Source organism: Danio aesculapii, chromosome 5 (genome assembly GCF_903798145.1).
Source record: "Danio aesculapii chromosome 5, fDanAes4.1, whole genome shotgun sequence".
In the NCBI taxonomy this organism is placed as follows: Eukaryota; Metazoa; Chordata; class Actinopteri; order Cypriniformes; family Danionidae; genus Danio; species Danio aesculapii.
Window position 1 is genome coordinate 25,165,533 of NC_079439.1, and position 14,322 is coordinate 25,179,854.

The window sequence follows — 14,322 nt, forward strand, 5'->3', positions numbered from 1 at the left end:
GAATGTCCGTGTGGTGTGACAGGGGGCACTGGGGCCCGAGTTGATCTTTCCCCAACCACTAAGGTTGGCATCTGGGCTGGCTGCAACACGGGTGGTGTGGAGGCAATGACTAATGCATTTGCAGACACAACCTCCTGTGACGAGCTGTATTGCACCACAGGTTTGTTTGTTTCTGGCAAGTTTGATCTGGCAAGGGGTCCAGGGGTCACTGGCGTAACAGGGGTGAGTGCATGATTGTGAGTGATATATGGCTTCATAGGTTATAGTGAATGACTTTAGGCTTTGTATGTGGTTTGGATGTGTCACGAACAGTGAAATCTACAGGGATCAAGGTACCAGGTGGTGCAACTGACTGTAGATCCTCATAAGGATCCACCCAGCGAGGATGTAGTTTATTATGCTTGTTGGCCGGGTCATCAATGAGCACCCTGTCACCAGGTTTGTACGGGGTGTATTGAACATGCTGATCATAATAATGTCGCTGACGTTCTTGTGCTTTGTCCCTAAACACAGTTGCTGAACGATAAGCAGCAGACAATCTTTGGCGTAGCGAATTGGCAAATGCTGCAGGCGTACGGTAGCTATTGTGAGACAGTATGTCTAATGGGACCCGGGCCTCATGGCTATGCGCTAGGAAAAATGGTATAAACCCTGTGCTGGAATGATTAATTGTATTGTAAGCTAACGCGATGTGAGAGAGGTGTTCAAAGAGGAATTTGGCGAGCTCATCTTTTAAGGTGCTATTAAATCGCTCTACTGCACCGTCGCATTGGGCATGGTAGGGGGATGTGCGGAACTTTTTAATGTTCATTAGCTCTAAGAGGTTTTTAATGAGGTCTGATTCAGATTGTCTGCTTTGGTCAGAATGCCAGGCATCCGGGACTCCATGTAGGGACTCATATGTAGTGATCAAAAATACAACCCGCTAACAATACAGCTGTCTGATCCTTTAAGGGATACAGGTTGACAAATTTTGTATACAGGTCCATCATCACCAAGACATAACGATTGCCTCTGGTTGACAGAGGCAGCTCTGTTATATCTGCAGCAGTAATTTGAAATGGTCGATCCGGGGGTATGGATGTGAGCGGGGCTTGCGATCTGGGAACAGGTGAATGCCAGGACTGAGAAGCCACACATCGGGAACAATGTTCAGAAATATCCATAAACATATATGGCCAATAAAAGAAACCTCTATCCCTACTTAATGTTTTAGCATAACCGTAATGCCCAACCAAAGGATCGTCATGAACCTGAACAAGTACATCTGGGATTAAAGGCGTCGGAATGATACTTGGAGAACATCCTCAGCATGAGAGGTGCGTGACACTTTACATAAGACATTGTCATGGAAAGTCAAATGATTGAATTAGGACTACATTATTCAGACATAGCGTGATGAGTTTCGGATCTTCCACAACGGGGGCTTGTGACCTGATTCTACCCATGAAATGATGGAGGCTAAGTCAGAGTCAAACCGTTGTTGATCCGCCATTTTTCCGTCGCTCTGAATTTTTATTAGATTAGAAGATTAGATTTTATTAGAAGACATGACTTGGAAGTGGCGCAACCCCTATAGACTTATTGTTCACCTTATGTGTGAGTGTCAGTGTTAGCACCAGAGTTACTTGTGGTTCAGATAACTCGATTTGTGTTGCAACTGAAAATGTGACAGACTCTCTTTTGATGCCATCACTCTCTTGCGTGAACTCAACATGCGGGTATCAAGACATGGAGTCTGCATTTAAATGTTCAGCTCCTTCGTGGTGGCGCACGCACCATTCATAGAGATCTAATTCGACTGCCCAACGTGCTCGTCTTCCTGTTGGATCATGGTCCAAGGGCAGCTTTTTGAGTCCGACCAGCGGTTTATGATCGGTGATGATGGTAAAAGGGGGGTAAGCAAGGTAATGGCGAAAATGGCGCACCGACTACACAATGACAAATAACTCTTGATCAAATGTGGACCACTTTATTTCTGAAGCTGACAACACATGGCTGGCATATGCAATAACATGCTCCTTACCATCCACATGTTGTGAAAGGACTGAACCGACTGAATGTAAAGACGCGTCCGTGTAGAGTAAGAAAGGCATCGAGAGGTTAGGAAATGCCATAACGGGGGGTGATGTCAATGCTTCCTTTAAGGCACCAAACGAGTTGTCTGCATCAGCGGACCAACTGAATGTGACACCTTTGTGTGTTAACCAGTGTAGAGGTTCTGCCGTGTGAGTGAAGTGAGTGAAGCCTAAAAAGTCCCTGACCTGCCTGGCGGACATGGGAATTGGCCATGTCTTAATTTTCTCGACGTTTGAAGGGTCAGGCTCAACTCCAGCCCTGGACACTTGGTGACCCAAAAATGTAACTGAAGCACGTACCAAATGGCATTTAGATGGTTTGAGTTTAAGTCCAGCAGAACGAAAGCGTCCAAAGACCTCACACAAGTGTTTCAGATGTTGTGTGATGTTCGCATCATAAACAATTATATCGTCAAGATAAATTAAACAAATGCTCCAATGGAGACCACGGAGAACTAGCTCCATTAATCGCTGGACGCTAGGTGGCGCATTAGATATCCCCATGGGCATCATACGAAACTGATAAAGCCCCGCACCTGTTGAAAATGCCGTTTTTTGTTTGTCTGTTGGATTTAATGGTATTTGCCAGTATCCCGCAGTTAAATCGATCGTGCTAAACATTTGTGCTCCAGACAACCTATCTAGAGTGTCATCAACCCGAGGAAGAGGATGTGAATCTTTAATCGTAACCGTGTTGAGTAAGTAGTCTGAAGTCCACGCAGAACCGGTGTGTACCGTCCTTTTTACGAACGAGCACAACCGGGGCTGACCATGGGCTCTGCGACTCCTGTCCAGGATGATATCCTGTTCTAATAGTTTAGACACTTCGTCCTGAAGGATGTTCTGCACTGCTGGTGAGGTGCGATATGGTCACAATTTAATTGGCATGGCACTACCAGTATTAATGGAGTGTGCAATTAAATCCATCTTGCCATAATCATGTGGGTGTGTGCTAAAAATATCCGAAAAATTCGGTTAACAGATCTTTCAGCGAGGATTGTTGGTCTGCATTCAACCAGGTGTCCGTTAAAAGCATTTCTTGAGCAGCATTAAATTTATTAACGGAGGTGGTTATAGATTAAACTATTGCGTATTCATCCTGCGATTTTCCCATAATGCAAAAAAACTGACCAATCGGGCATCCCGCCCCCAAGGAGACCGGTTGGTTTGTAGGGTTAACAATTCTAACGACACCCTGGCCATTTTTAAGTGTTGTAAGAGTGCGCACTACACCCAATGATATAGCTTGGAGGAGATTGAGGCTGTACAATGCCCACTAATGGTTCTGTGAAGGGAGAAGAGGGGACCTGCTCTTTCCTTGGTGGGGGGCCAAGGATTATTATTTCAGTCCACAACGACTCTAAACTCATCGCTGTCGGGTTTTACAGCCCGTATTTCATCATGCCTAAAAAGAATGGGGGGTTAAGACCAATCCTAGATCTGCGCAGACTGAACTGTCATTTACACAAAATGCCAGGCTAATGCTTTCCTGTGTAAACGAGCTCCACAGGAAGATAGTGGTCCCACTGAAATGTTTTCAGAGGCTCCTGCGGCATATGGCATCTGCAGCCGCGGTCACGCCGCCCGGTTTGCTTCATATGAGACCACTTCAGCGTTGGCTTCACGATCGAGTCCCCAGACGGGCATGGCACGCGGGAACGCACCAGGTGCACATCACTCTGCTGTGTCTCTGACCCTCAGGCCCTGGATGGATCTGGCTTTTCTACGGGCCGGAGTGCCCCTAGGGCTAGTATCCAGGCATTTTGTCGTAACGACAGATGCCTCCAGCACGGGCTGGGGGGCCGTGTGCAACGAGCATGCAGCCGCGGGTTCATGGTCCGGACCCCGCCTGCATTGGCATATCAACTGCCTGGAGCTATTGGCAGTGTATCTGTCTTTCCGCCACTTTTTTTCCGGTGCTGGAGCAGAAACACATGCTGGTCAGGACGGACAGCATGGCGATGGTGGCTTATATCAACCGAATGGGGGGTATGCGCTCTCGCCGTATGTCTCAGCTCGTTCGCCGTCTGCTCCTTTGAAATCACTGCATGCCAATCACATTCCAGGCAAGCTCAACCGCGCAGCCGATGCACTCTCACGGCAGCTAGTGTCCCGAGGAGAATGGAAACTCCACCCCGATTCGGTCCAGCTGATATGGGTGCACTTCGGGGAAGCCCAGATCAATCTGTTTGCTTTCACCGAGAACGCACATTGCCAGCTGTTTTATTCCCTGACCGAGGCCCCCCTCGGCACGGATGCACTGGCAAATATGCGTTACCCCCAATGAGCCTAATCGCACAAACTTTGTGCAAAGTCAGGGAGGATGAGGAGCAAGTCTTGTTTGTTGCGCCCCTCTGGCCCAACCGGACCTGGGTTTCCGATCTCACACTCCTCGCGGCGGCCCCTCCTTGGCGCATTCCCCTAAGGGTGGACCTCCTCTCTCAGGGACGGGGCACCATCTGGCACCCACGCCCAGATCTCTGGAACCTCCATGTGTGGTCCATAGACGGAGCGTGGAGGACTTAAATGACTTAACGTTACCGCCTGCGGTACTTAACACCATCACTCAGGCTAGAGCACCCTCTACGAGGCATGCCTATGCCTTGAAGTGGAGTCTATTCTCTGAGTAGTGCGCTTCTCACCGAGAAGACCCCCGAACTTGCCAGATAAGTATTGCGTTATACTTCCTTCAGGATAAGCTGGAGCGTAGGCTGTCACCCTCCACACTGAAGGTTTAGGTGGCTGCGATCTCCGCTCATCTTGACATGGTGGATGGTAATGCTCGGGAAGCATGATCTAATCATCCGATTCCTCAGAGGCACGGCGATTAAATCCATCCCGCCCCCTCTCATGCCCTCTTGGGATCTCTCTATAGTCCTGGTGGGTCTGCAGAGAGATCCGTTTGAGCCACTCGATTCTGTATCACTTAAAACTCTGTCATTAAAGACAGTTCTGCTGATCGCATTGGCGTCATTCAAGAGAGTTGGGGATCTGGAGGCATTTTTGGTCAGCGAATTGTGCCTTGAATTCGGGCCGGGTTACCCTCACGTTGTCCTGAGACCCTGACCTGGCTATGTGCCCAAGGTTCCTACCACCCCATTTAGAGATTAGGTGATGAACCTGCAATCGCTGCCTGCGGAGGAGGCACTCCCAGCGCACTCACTGCTTTGTCTGGTTCGCGATTTGCGCCTTTACGTGGAACGAACAAAAAATGTAAGATCATGTGAACAGCTCTTTATCTGTTACGGTGGTCGGCAGAAGGGAAATGCTGTATAAACACAGAGGTTGGCCCACTGGTTAGGTGATGCCATCGCCCTCGCTTATCACTGCCAGGGCAAGCCACGCCCCCCCTAACGTGAGAGCGCACACGACTAGAGGTGTCGCTTCCTCATGGGTTGGTCAACACCTAACACATTCGCGTGGTTCTATAACCTTCGAGTGGAGCCAGTTTCCTCCCGGTTATTGGGTAATCCCAATCAATCGGGGGGGGGGGGGGGGGGGGATGGGGGGGAATTAAGCTCGGTGTCACAAACGCTTACTGCGCCAGGCTCCCTAACTCGGAGTTGCGTGCGCTTTTACTACTCTACTGGTAAGTTCCCCTTCCCAGGCGAACCCTAGAGAATTCCTCCGAGGGCCCCAGCATCGACTAAGCAGAGGAGTTGAGTGCATGGCTTGGTATGCCCATTTGGTCTACACGCATATTGAGGATCGGAACCAGCTATGTGCATCCCCATTTGGTGATGCCATATGCATTATTACCACGGTGTGTTCCCCCTCATTAGGCGGTCCCATGTCTTCCCTAAACCGCTAACTAGCTTATCATATGCAGCACTCCCCCTCATTAGGGCTAGTCCAAATATCTCTTTACCATCAGGTCTCCCTTTCTAGGGTAGCAGGTGGTCTCTGCTGCGTCCTCCCACTTCGGGGACTGGCACGCTTCCCAACGTACTGTCGTTTTCCAAAAATCCCTAGTCTATATTAGCTAGGTAAAAGCACAATTACGACCCCCGATTTAAAACTTTTATTCCCATGTAATGGTAATATGTTGGGCCTAGGGGACTATTGAAAGGGAACGTCCTGGTTTCGTACGTAACCCACGTTCCCCGAATAGGGAACGGAGATTTGTGTCTCCACTGCCACAGCACCTGAGTCTCCAGCTGGGAGCTGACTGATCGGCTCTTCAGCAGGCAAATTCTGATGAGCTGGCTCCAGCAGCTGACTGATATAGCCCTAATTGGCTCATCAGTGTTAGTTGTGGAGCTAAGCTCCGCCAATTCAATTGGCATTTCATTGGCCCGTTTTCTTATCTTCAGAAGTGATTGGTCGTCTAAAGCACTCCCAAAGTCTGTTTATACAGACACACGTCTCCGTTCCCTATTCGGGGAACGTGGGTTATGTACGTAACCAGGACGATATATCTCGCCTTAATCACCATATTTAGACCCCCAGGACCCTATGTCAATTTTCTAAAAGAGTTTTCTGATTTTATCTCTGACTTACTAGTTTAAACTGATAAAATACTAATTGTAGGAGACTTTAACATCCACATAGATGATGCTAACGACACATTAGGGCTCGCGTTTATGGATTTACTACATTAAATGGGGATAAAGCAAAACGTTATTGGTCCAACCCATCGCCTAAAGCATACATTAGATCTAATTCTGTCTTATGGAATTAAGGTCATTGATGTAGACATTATACCACAAAGTGATATTAGACCACTACCTCTTACTATATAAGCTGTGTTTACCTGAAATTAGCAGATCCGCTCCGATACTGTATATCGCCCTAGTAGAACTATTGTTCCATCCAGGGGCGTTGCTAGACATAAAGCTCTACTGGGGCACGTACCCCCTTCGCCCATACCCCCCCAACCTCATACAAAAAAATCTATCAGGAGGCATGCTTAGTAAGATCACCATCATATTGTTTAAACTTTAGTTTTGTCCACTTGCAAAACAAAAAAGGCTGTTACGCTGGTTTCCAACGCATGAGCAGCGCGTAACAAGCAGCCTGCTTTTTTGGCGCGCATGTTTACTATCGGGACTCTCAGAAGAGCAGCGCGTGCGCGAGGCGCGCGTGTTCTCTGCGCACACGCAGAGATGCGTCAGTTTGCTTTTTGATTACATTGCTTTCACCAGCGTTGGTTCAGTTGCACATAGAGAATAACGTCTTTATTTCGGAATGACCACTCTTAATAAATACACTTGCATATGAAGTAAATCATATCTCAATGCATTTACTGGGGCACTGGAGATTTTCACTGGGGCACGTGCCCCAGTGAATTGGGTCTAGCGACGCCCCTGGTTCCATCCACCAAAGATGAATTTATAAATAATTTACCTGATCTTTCTCTACTTCGAAATGCACCCGTAAACGCAAATGACCTTTATGTAGTAACCAGCAGTATGGATGCCATCTTTACTAGCACACTAAATACTGTGGCACCCATCAAATTAAAAAAGGCTAGAGAGACTAAAACTATACCATGGTATAATAGTCATTCTTGTGAAAACAGCAACCCGTGCCCTGGAACGTAAATGGAAAAAAACTAATTTAGAAATTTTTAGAATTGCATACAAAGACAGTATGTCCAGCTATAGGAGAGCTCTAAAATCTGCCAAGGCTGAGCACCTCCGCAAACTGATAGAAAATAATCATAACAATCCTAGATTCTTATTTAACACCATTGCTAAATTAACAATAATCGGCCATCTTTGGAACAAAATGTTCCATGGCAAATTAGTAGTGATGACTTCATGAATTTTTTCAGTGATAAAATAGAAGGCTTTAGACAGAAAATAGGAGACATTAAACTTTCTGCACCGCCTTATGCTTCAGATCCAGTAAACATTCCACTGAATCAAAATAACCTACAGTGCTTTAAAATCATAGAACAGGAAGAGCTAGATAAAATTATAAATAGCTCTAAACGAGCTACGTGTATGTTGGACCCAATTCCAACAAAATTACTGAAAGAATTGCTACCTGTTATAGGAGAACCTCTTCTTAACATTATCAACTCTTCATTATCTTTAGGCCATGTTCCAAATCCTTACAAGCTAGCTGTTATTACGCCTATAATTTAGAAACCGCAACTGGACCTCAGCAACTTAGCTAATTATAGGCCTATTTCAAATCTTCCATTTATGTTTAAAATGCTAGAAAAAGTTGTTTCTGCCCAATTATGCTCCTTTCTGCAGATGATCAATGTTTTTGAAGTGTTTCAGTCAGGTTTCAGGGCTCATCACAGAACAGAAACTGCATTAGTGAAAATAACCAATGATCTACTCTTAGCTGCTGACCAAGGGTGCATCTCGCTATTAGTTTTACTCGATCTTAGTGCCGCATTTGACACCATTGACCACAATATCCTCATAAATCGCCTAAATTATACAGGTGTCCAGGGGCAGGCTCTACAATGGTTTAAGTAATACTTAGCTGATTGTTACCAGTGAATATTAATGGACAGCCTTCACAAGTCAGCCCAGTAAAGTATGGGGTGCCTCAAGGATCAGTTTTAGGCCCTTTGCTGTTTACAATATACATGCTACCCCTGGGAGACATTATTAGAAGACATGGGATCAGCTTTCACTGCTATGCAGATGATACTCAATAATATATTTCAACTGAACCTGATGAGATGTCTGAACTGTCTAAGCTAACTGAATGTATTAAAGATGTTAAAGACTGGATGACCAACAATTTTCTTCTCTTAAACTCCTGTACACAGCAGATCCCACAACTCAATCTACAATAAGAGGGATACAAAGTTAGCATTAGCTCTACTATAAAAGTTCTGGGTGTCATATTAGACAGCAACTTAACTTTTGAAAATCATAGTCACCAAAACTGCCTTCTTTCATCTGAGAAATATTGCTAAGTTACGAAGTATGCTATCCATCTCAGATGCAGAAAAGCTAGTCCATGCTTTTATGACTTCAAGGCTGGATTACTGTAATGCTCTGTTTGCTGGCTGCCTAGCACACTTAGCGGTATGATATATGAATGTGCTCCACACAGGTTTCTGCATCTTGTTTATATACACTATGAACAGCAGCTACGCTAATTATTATCTTTATTCTCTATTTCTACCTGGGGATACTCATCCCGAGGCCCTCAGACAACGCAGCGCCACTGATTCAATCCAAGACCAGCAACGAGATGATCCCAAGGTTTCCTTATCCTGGACCAGGCCTTATCCTGAGCAGCTGCTGTGGTGGTCATGGAGGAGTGGAGAGCATGAGACTGATTCCTGCGACGCTCCAGGGACAGACAAGTCTTCGCTGAGGTCCAGCATCCTGCCTCTGGCGCCTTGACTGCAGCTCTGCACAAGACGTTTGGCCAGCGGAAAAATGGTCATGCCCAACTGAGCCTGGTTTCTCTCAAGGTTTTTTGATTCTTCACTTTCGCCAATTGGTGAAGTTTTTTCCTTGCCGCTGTCGCCACTAGCTTGCATGGTTCGGGATTTGTAGAGCTGCGTATCGATGGATTTGCTCTTCAGTGTTTGGACTCTCAGTAGTGATTATTAAACCACACAGAACTGAGCTAAACTGAACTGAACTTAAACACTGGAAACTGATTTCTGAACACTGAACACTGTTTCAATTTACTATAATCTTCTATGCGAAGCTGCTTTGACACAATCCACATTGTAAAAGCACTATCCAAATAAAGGTGAATTTAATTGAATTTAACATCTAGACAAAAAAAACATTAAGAATCAGCTTGAATTTATATATAAATAGAAATAATAGTTTCAGCATCAGTAATGTAGTGTGAACATTTGCAATAGTCACATCACAATGTCAAGTCGAGATTATAGCTGATAAACATCCACAGTTAAAAACGTATGTGATTTGTAGTCATTTCAAAAATTAAGCAAAAACTTACCAAAAAGTTTATAATTTGCATGTTTTAAGGCCTGTAACTGTGTAAGCTTTTCAAGCTTGTTTTGTAGAACATTCAGACACAAGAAATCAAAATGTTTGTAACTTTAAAAAATATTAATTCTGCATGTATTTATGTATATATATGATGAAGTAGACAGTGGGTTTTGTTTTTCAACTTGCTAGGATCCCAGAAAACCATAAAATACTTTTTTATTTAATTTGTATCTTTGCTCTATTTTATTGATCAATGCTTTTGATTTGTTTATTATATTTTAAGCAGATGGTCACCCCTTTAAAATCATTCCAATTAATCTACACTTATAATTTTTTTCTAAATAGAGATATATAGTTATTTAATCTGGTGAAAGTATACTAAATATAACATTATTGTATTGCAGAAAAATGTATTATTGCAATGTCAGTTTTTTTTCAAAACCATGCAGCCTTACCAACAACCCTGTCAAACCTATCTGACCAACATTTGTTGGTGTTTTCACCTGTGGTACTAAATAGATAGTTTTCTCAGAAATGAAATCTGTCATCAATTACTCCCTTCACTTGTTCCAAACCTGTTTGACTTGCTTTTTTATGTTGAACACTAAAGAAGATACCCTTACCATAGCAAAGGAACGTATAGTTATAGAGTAAAATTAGTGAGTAAGATATCATTTTTGGATGAACTATCCTTTTAACAATCTCAGATTGTTTTATGTCAGTTTATAAGCTGTGAAATTCAAAAGATTAATTTAGCAAATTTAGTAAAGTGTTAAAATAAGAAACATTCTTCACTTAAAAGCTTTGTGTTTGGACGAACTTCAGCACAGTTTTTAAGGACTTGAGAGAATCTAATGATGTTGATCTCTTCTGGTTTCCCTCTTTTATCATCCCAAGAATATTCAGGTGAAAGCAGTTTACTGGGTTTGTTATAAAGGAAGTACTTGTTCAAATGGGACTCCTCCTGCCATGCTGCCTCAATGGATTTAGCTGCATCAATGTCCAGCTGCTCTCGACAGGTTTTAGCAAGCTGATATACGCATTTCACTGAACCACCAAGCACAGCCCCAAAATAATAATAATCACCCTCAGAATAAGGGATAAATTCTTGAGACTCAGGCCTTCGCTCATATGGCAATAGCACACGTTGATAATTATAAAACCATGCATGTATCACACCTACAAGATTACCCAAAGTCTCTGCTCCCCAGTGGCCGTAGAACTTTGTATCCACATCAAGGCTGAAAAGATGCAAGTCTGCATCATTGACCAATCCACTCTCAATCAGCATCTCCAACCTTTTCATCCTGCCCAAACTCATCTCCTGCCATCTGCTCGAACTATTGACTGTCATCACCGTCAGTTTATGTCCTTCCCCCAGTTTCACATCAGGAACCTGTTCTGGATGATCGGTGAAGACATAATAGTGGACACGAAACCCAACAATGAAATATTGCTCTGCAGACTCCAGGAAATCTTGAAGAAACACTGCATATCTAAAAAATAAATAGGAAGAGCAAAATAATTTCATACATTTAATTATATATATATATATATATATATATATATATATATATATATATATATATATATATATATATATATATATATATATATATATACAGTTGAAGTCAAAATTAATTGCCCCCCTTGGAATTTGTTTTTATTTTTAAATATTTCCCAAATGATGTTTAACAGAGCAAGGACATTTTCACAGTATGTCTGATAATATTTTTTCTTCTGGAGAAAGTCTTATTTGTTTTTATAAGCTAAAATAAAAGCAGTTTTTAATTTTTTACGACCCATCTTAAGGTCAATATTATTAGCCCCTTTAAGCTATATATTTTTTTGATAGTCTACAGAACAAACCATCGTTCTACAATAACTTGCCTAATTACCCTAACTTGCCTAGTTAACCTAATTAACTTAGATAAGCCTTTTAATGTCACTTTAAGCTGTATAGAAGTGTCTTGAAAAAAAATGCAGTAAAATATTATTTACTGTCATCATGACAAAGATAAAATAAATCAGTTATTAGAAATTAGTTATTAAAACTATTATGTTTATAAATGACTTGAAAAAATCTTCTCTCCAATAAACATAAAGGCCTAATAAACATGAGGCCTAATAATTCAGAGGGGATAATAACTGTATATATACTGTTCAGTTATATATATATATATATATATATATAGATATATATATATATATATATATATATATATATATATATATATATATATATATATATATATATATGTATAATTTTGTGAAAATAAAGTTTCTTTGGTCATGTGGGTCTGACAGATAAAGATGGATGGACTAAACAATGCAAAATATAAACAACTTGCATTATATCTAGCTTGTTAATTATATTTCCATGAAAAATAGCTTGGATTTTAGCAAACAATTCTTTTAGTCAATGTTTTGTAGGTGTCTTAATTCAAAGTCAAAAGAGATCAGAGGATAAATACTAATAATATTTCATTTTATTTGTAAATAGTACCTTTCTAGACACCCAAGGTCGCCTTACAATAAGCATCAACAGCCATGCTAAACTAAATTAAAACAAGTAATAAAACATTACTGAACAAGCATTGACTAAACAGGTATAAACACACATCGCGAATATAAAATAACATGATAAAAAAATGATAAAAAATTGTTAAAGGAAAGCCTGCTTAAAAAGTTGGTTCATAGTTGATACTGTAGGGCTATTTTGTATTAGTTTTTTTTATTATGATATATTTAAAAAAAATAATATATATATATATATATTTTTTTTTTTTTGTATTTAAAGTGCTAATGCAATCATGCAATCATGTCTCTTCTACAATAATGCCTATTTAAAGAAATTATTTTTGTTAATGCCCCATGTTTACTTTAAACATAGAAGCTGATGTTTATACATCAAACATCTCCTGTATTCAGTATTACTCTTTGTTTTTAATGTTATTTCAATTACTGAAAGTATTGTTGTATTGTTAATTTCCAATAATTAATCAACACTCACACTGTACCTGTGTGTTTTAATAGATCATGCAGTTGCCACAGGCAGTTGCGGAAAAACTTACCTGGAAATTGTGGTGTATATTTGGTAGATTAACCTAAAAGAAAACACATCATAACTGATCAAATAAACAATAAATATCATATGCTTGCAAAAATCTTCCTATAAAAACTAAATACTCGGATAAGCACAGTTTGTTAGGAGAGTCTTATAGATTTTCATTTACATATTTGCATTTGTCAGAGGGTTTATGACCACTTGAATCAAGGTAAACATTACTCTCACTTTTCACTTTATTTGGTACATCTGTTTAACTGCCCTTTAACGCAAATATTTAATCAGCCAGTCAGATGGCAGTAGCTCAACACAGTTAAGCATGTAGAAGTGGTGATGAAAATTTGCCGTTAATCAAGCATCAGAATGGGAAAAGCATGAAAAAGCGTGAATCTGTCCTATCAAAGATTACTTGTGGTCTAAAGGTGTTGGAGACATTTTCTTCAAACACTTTAGAACTCATCGTACTAACTGGGCAATTTTCAAACATCACAGCATACATGATTATTGTTGGTGATAATGTCAGAATGGATCTTGTTTACAAAAAAATAAAGAAGTAAAAAATGATGCAATTCTGAAAGTAAAGTTGCTGTAACCCAATACTAGCAATGTGTACTTAATATAATAGCCTGTGAGTATATTTTATTACCATTACAACTATTGGTGGTCCAATAATAACCTCAAAAGTGCATTTTAACAAAGAATTTCACCTTTCATCTCTCTTCACCTTATGTTTCTGCTGAATTTCTTTAACAAATTGATCATATCATTTTTTTAGAGAAATCCAGCAGAGAGTTACATGTTGTGTGTTTGCATCATAATGCACTGTACAAAACAGATTTTGTTATGCTCATTTTGTGAAAAACCTGTAATACCTGTAATATGGATATTTCAAGCCAGGACTTGCCCATTTACGTGCAATATAAACCACAAAAAAGGGAAACACTTTATTCTGAAGGTCCACTTTAGACATACCTGTAGGTAATTTCAAATCCATGTGAACTAGCAGTCATTAGAGTACTACTAGACTGTCTATTTAATTTCTGTTGACACTTTTGTTTTATTGGACCCCAATTTACATGCTTTGCTGTCATATCCACTTTTTTTACTAACCCAAACCAAACGAAATATAATACTTCTAATGCTACATAGCACATGCATAGTTATTTATAAACAATATCAAATGTGTAAAAGTCTACAAAACAAATAACAATAATAATAATAATAATAAATTAATCCAGTGTCCAATTTGACAATTACATCTTAACTCTCATATGAGCATACACAGGGT

At 41.0% G+C, this 14,322-nt stretch overlaps 1 protein-coding gene across 1 annotated transcript; it reads right to left on the reverse strand.

Annotated features, from left to right (window-relative positions):
- Positions 1–253: 253 nt before the first annotated feature.
- Positions 254–14,044, reverse strand: LOC130228342 (globoside alpha-1,3-N-acetylgalactosaminyltransferase 1-like). Its single transcript, XM_056456781.1, has 5 exons — positions 14,007–14,044; positions 10,763–11,463; positions 2,814–2,929; positions 1,780–1,931; positions 254–428 (listed from the first exon to the last, which is right to left on the reverse strand). The coding sequence occupies exons 1-5, from the start codon at positions 14,042–14,044 to the stop codon at positions 254–256; spliced, it is 1,182 nt and encodes a 393-aa protein (XP_056312756.1).
- Between the last annotated feature and the right edge of the window lie 278 nt (positions 14,045–14,322).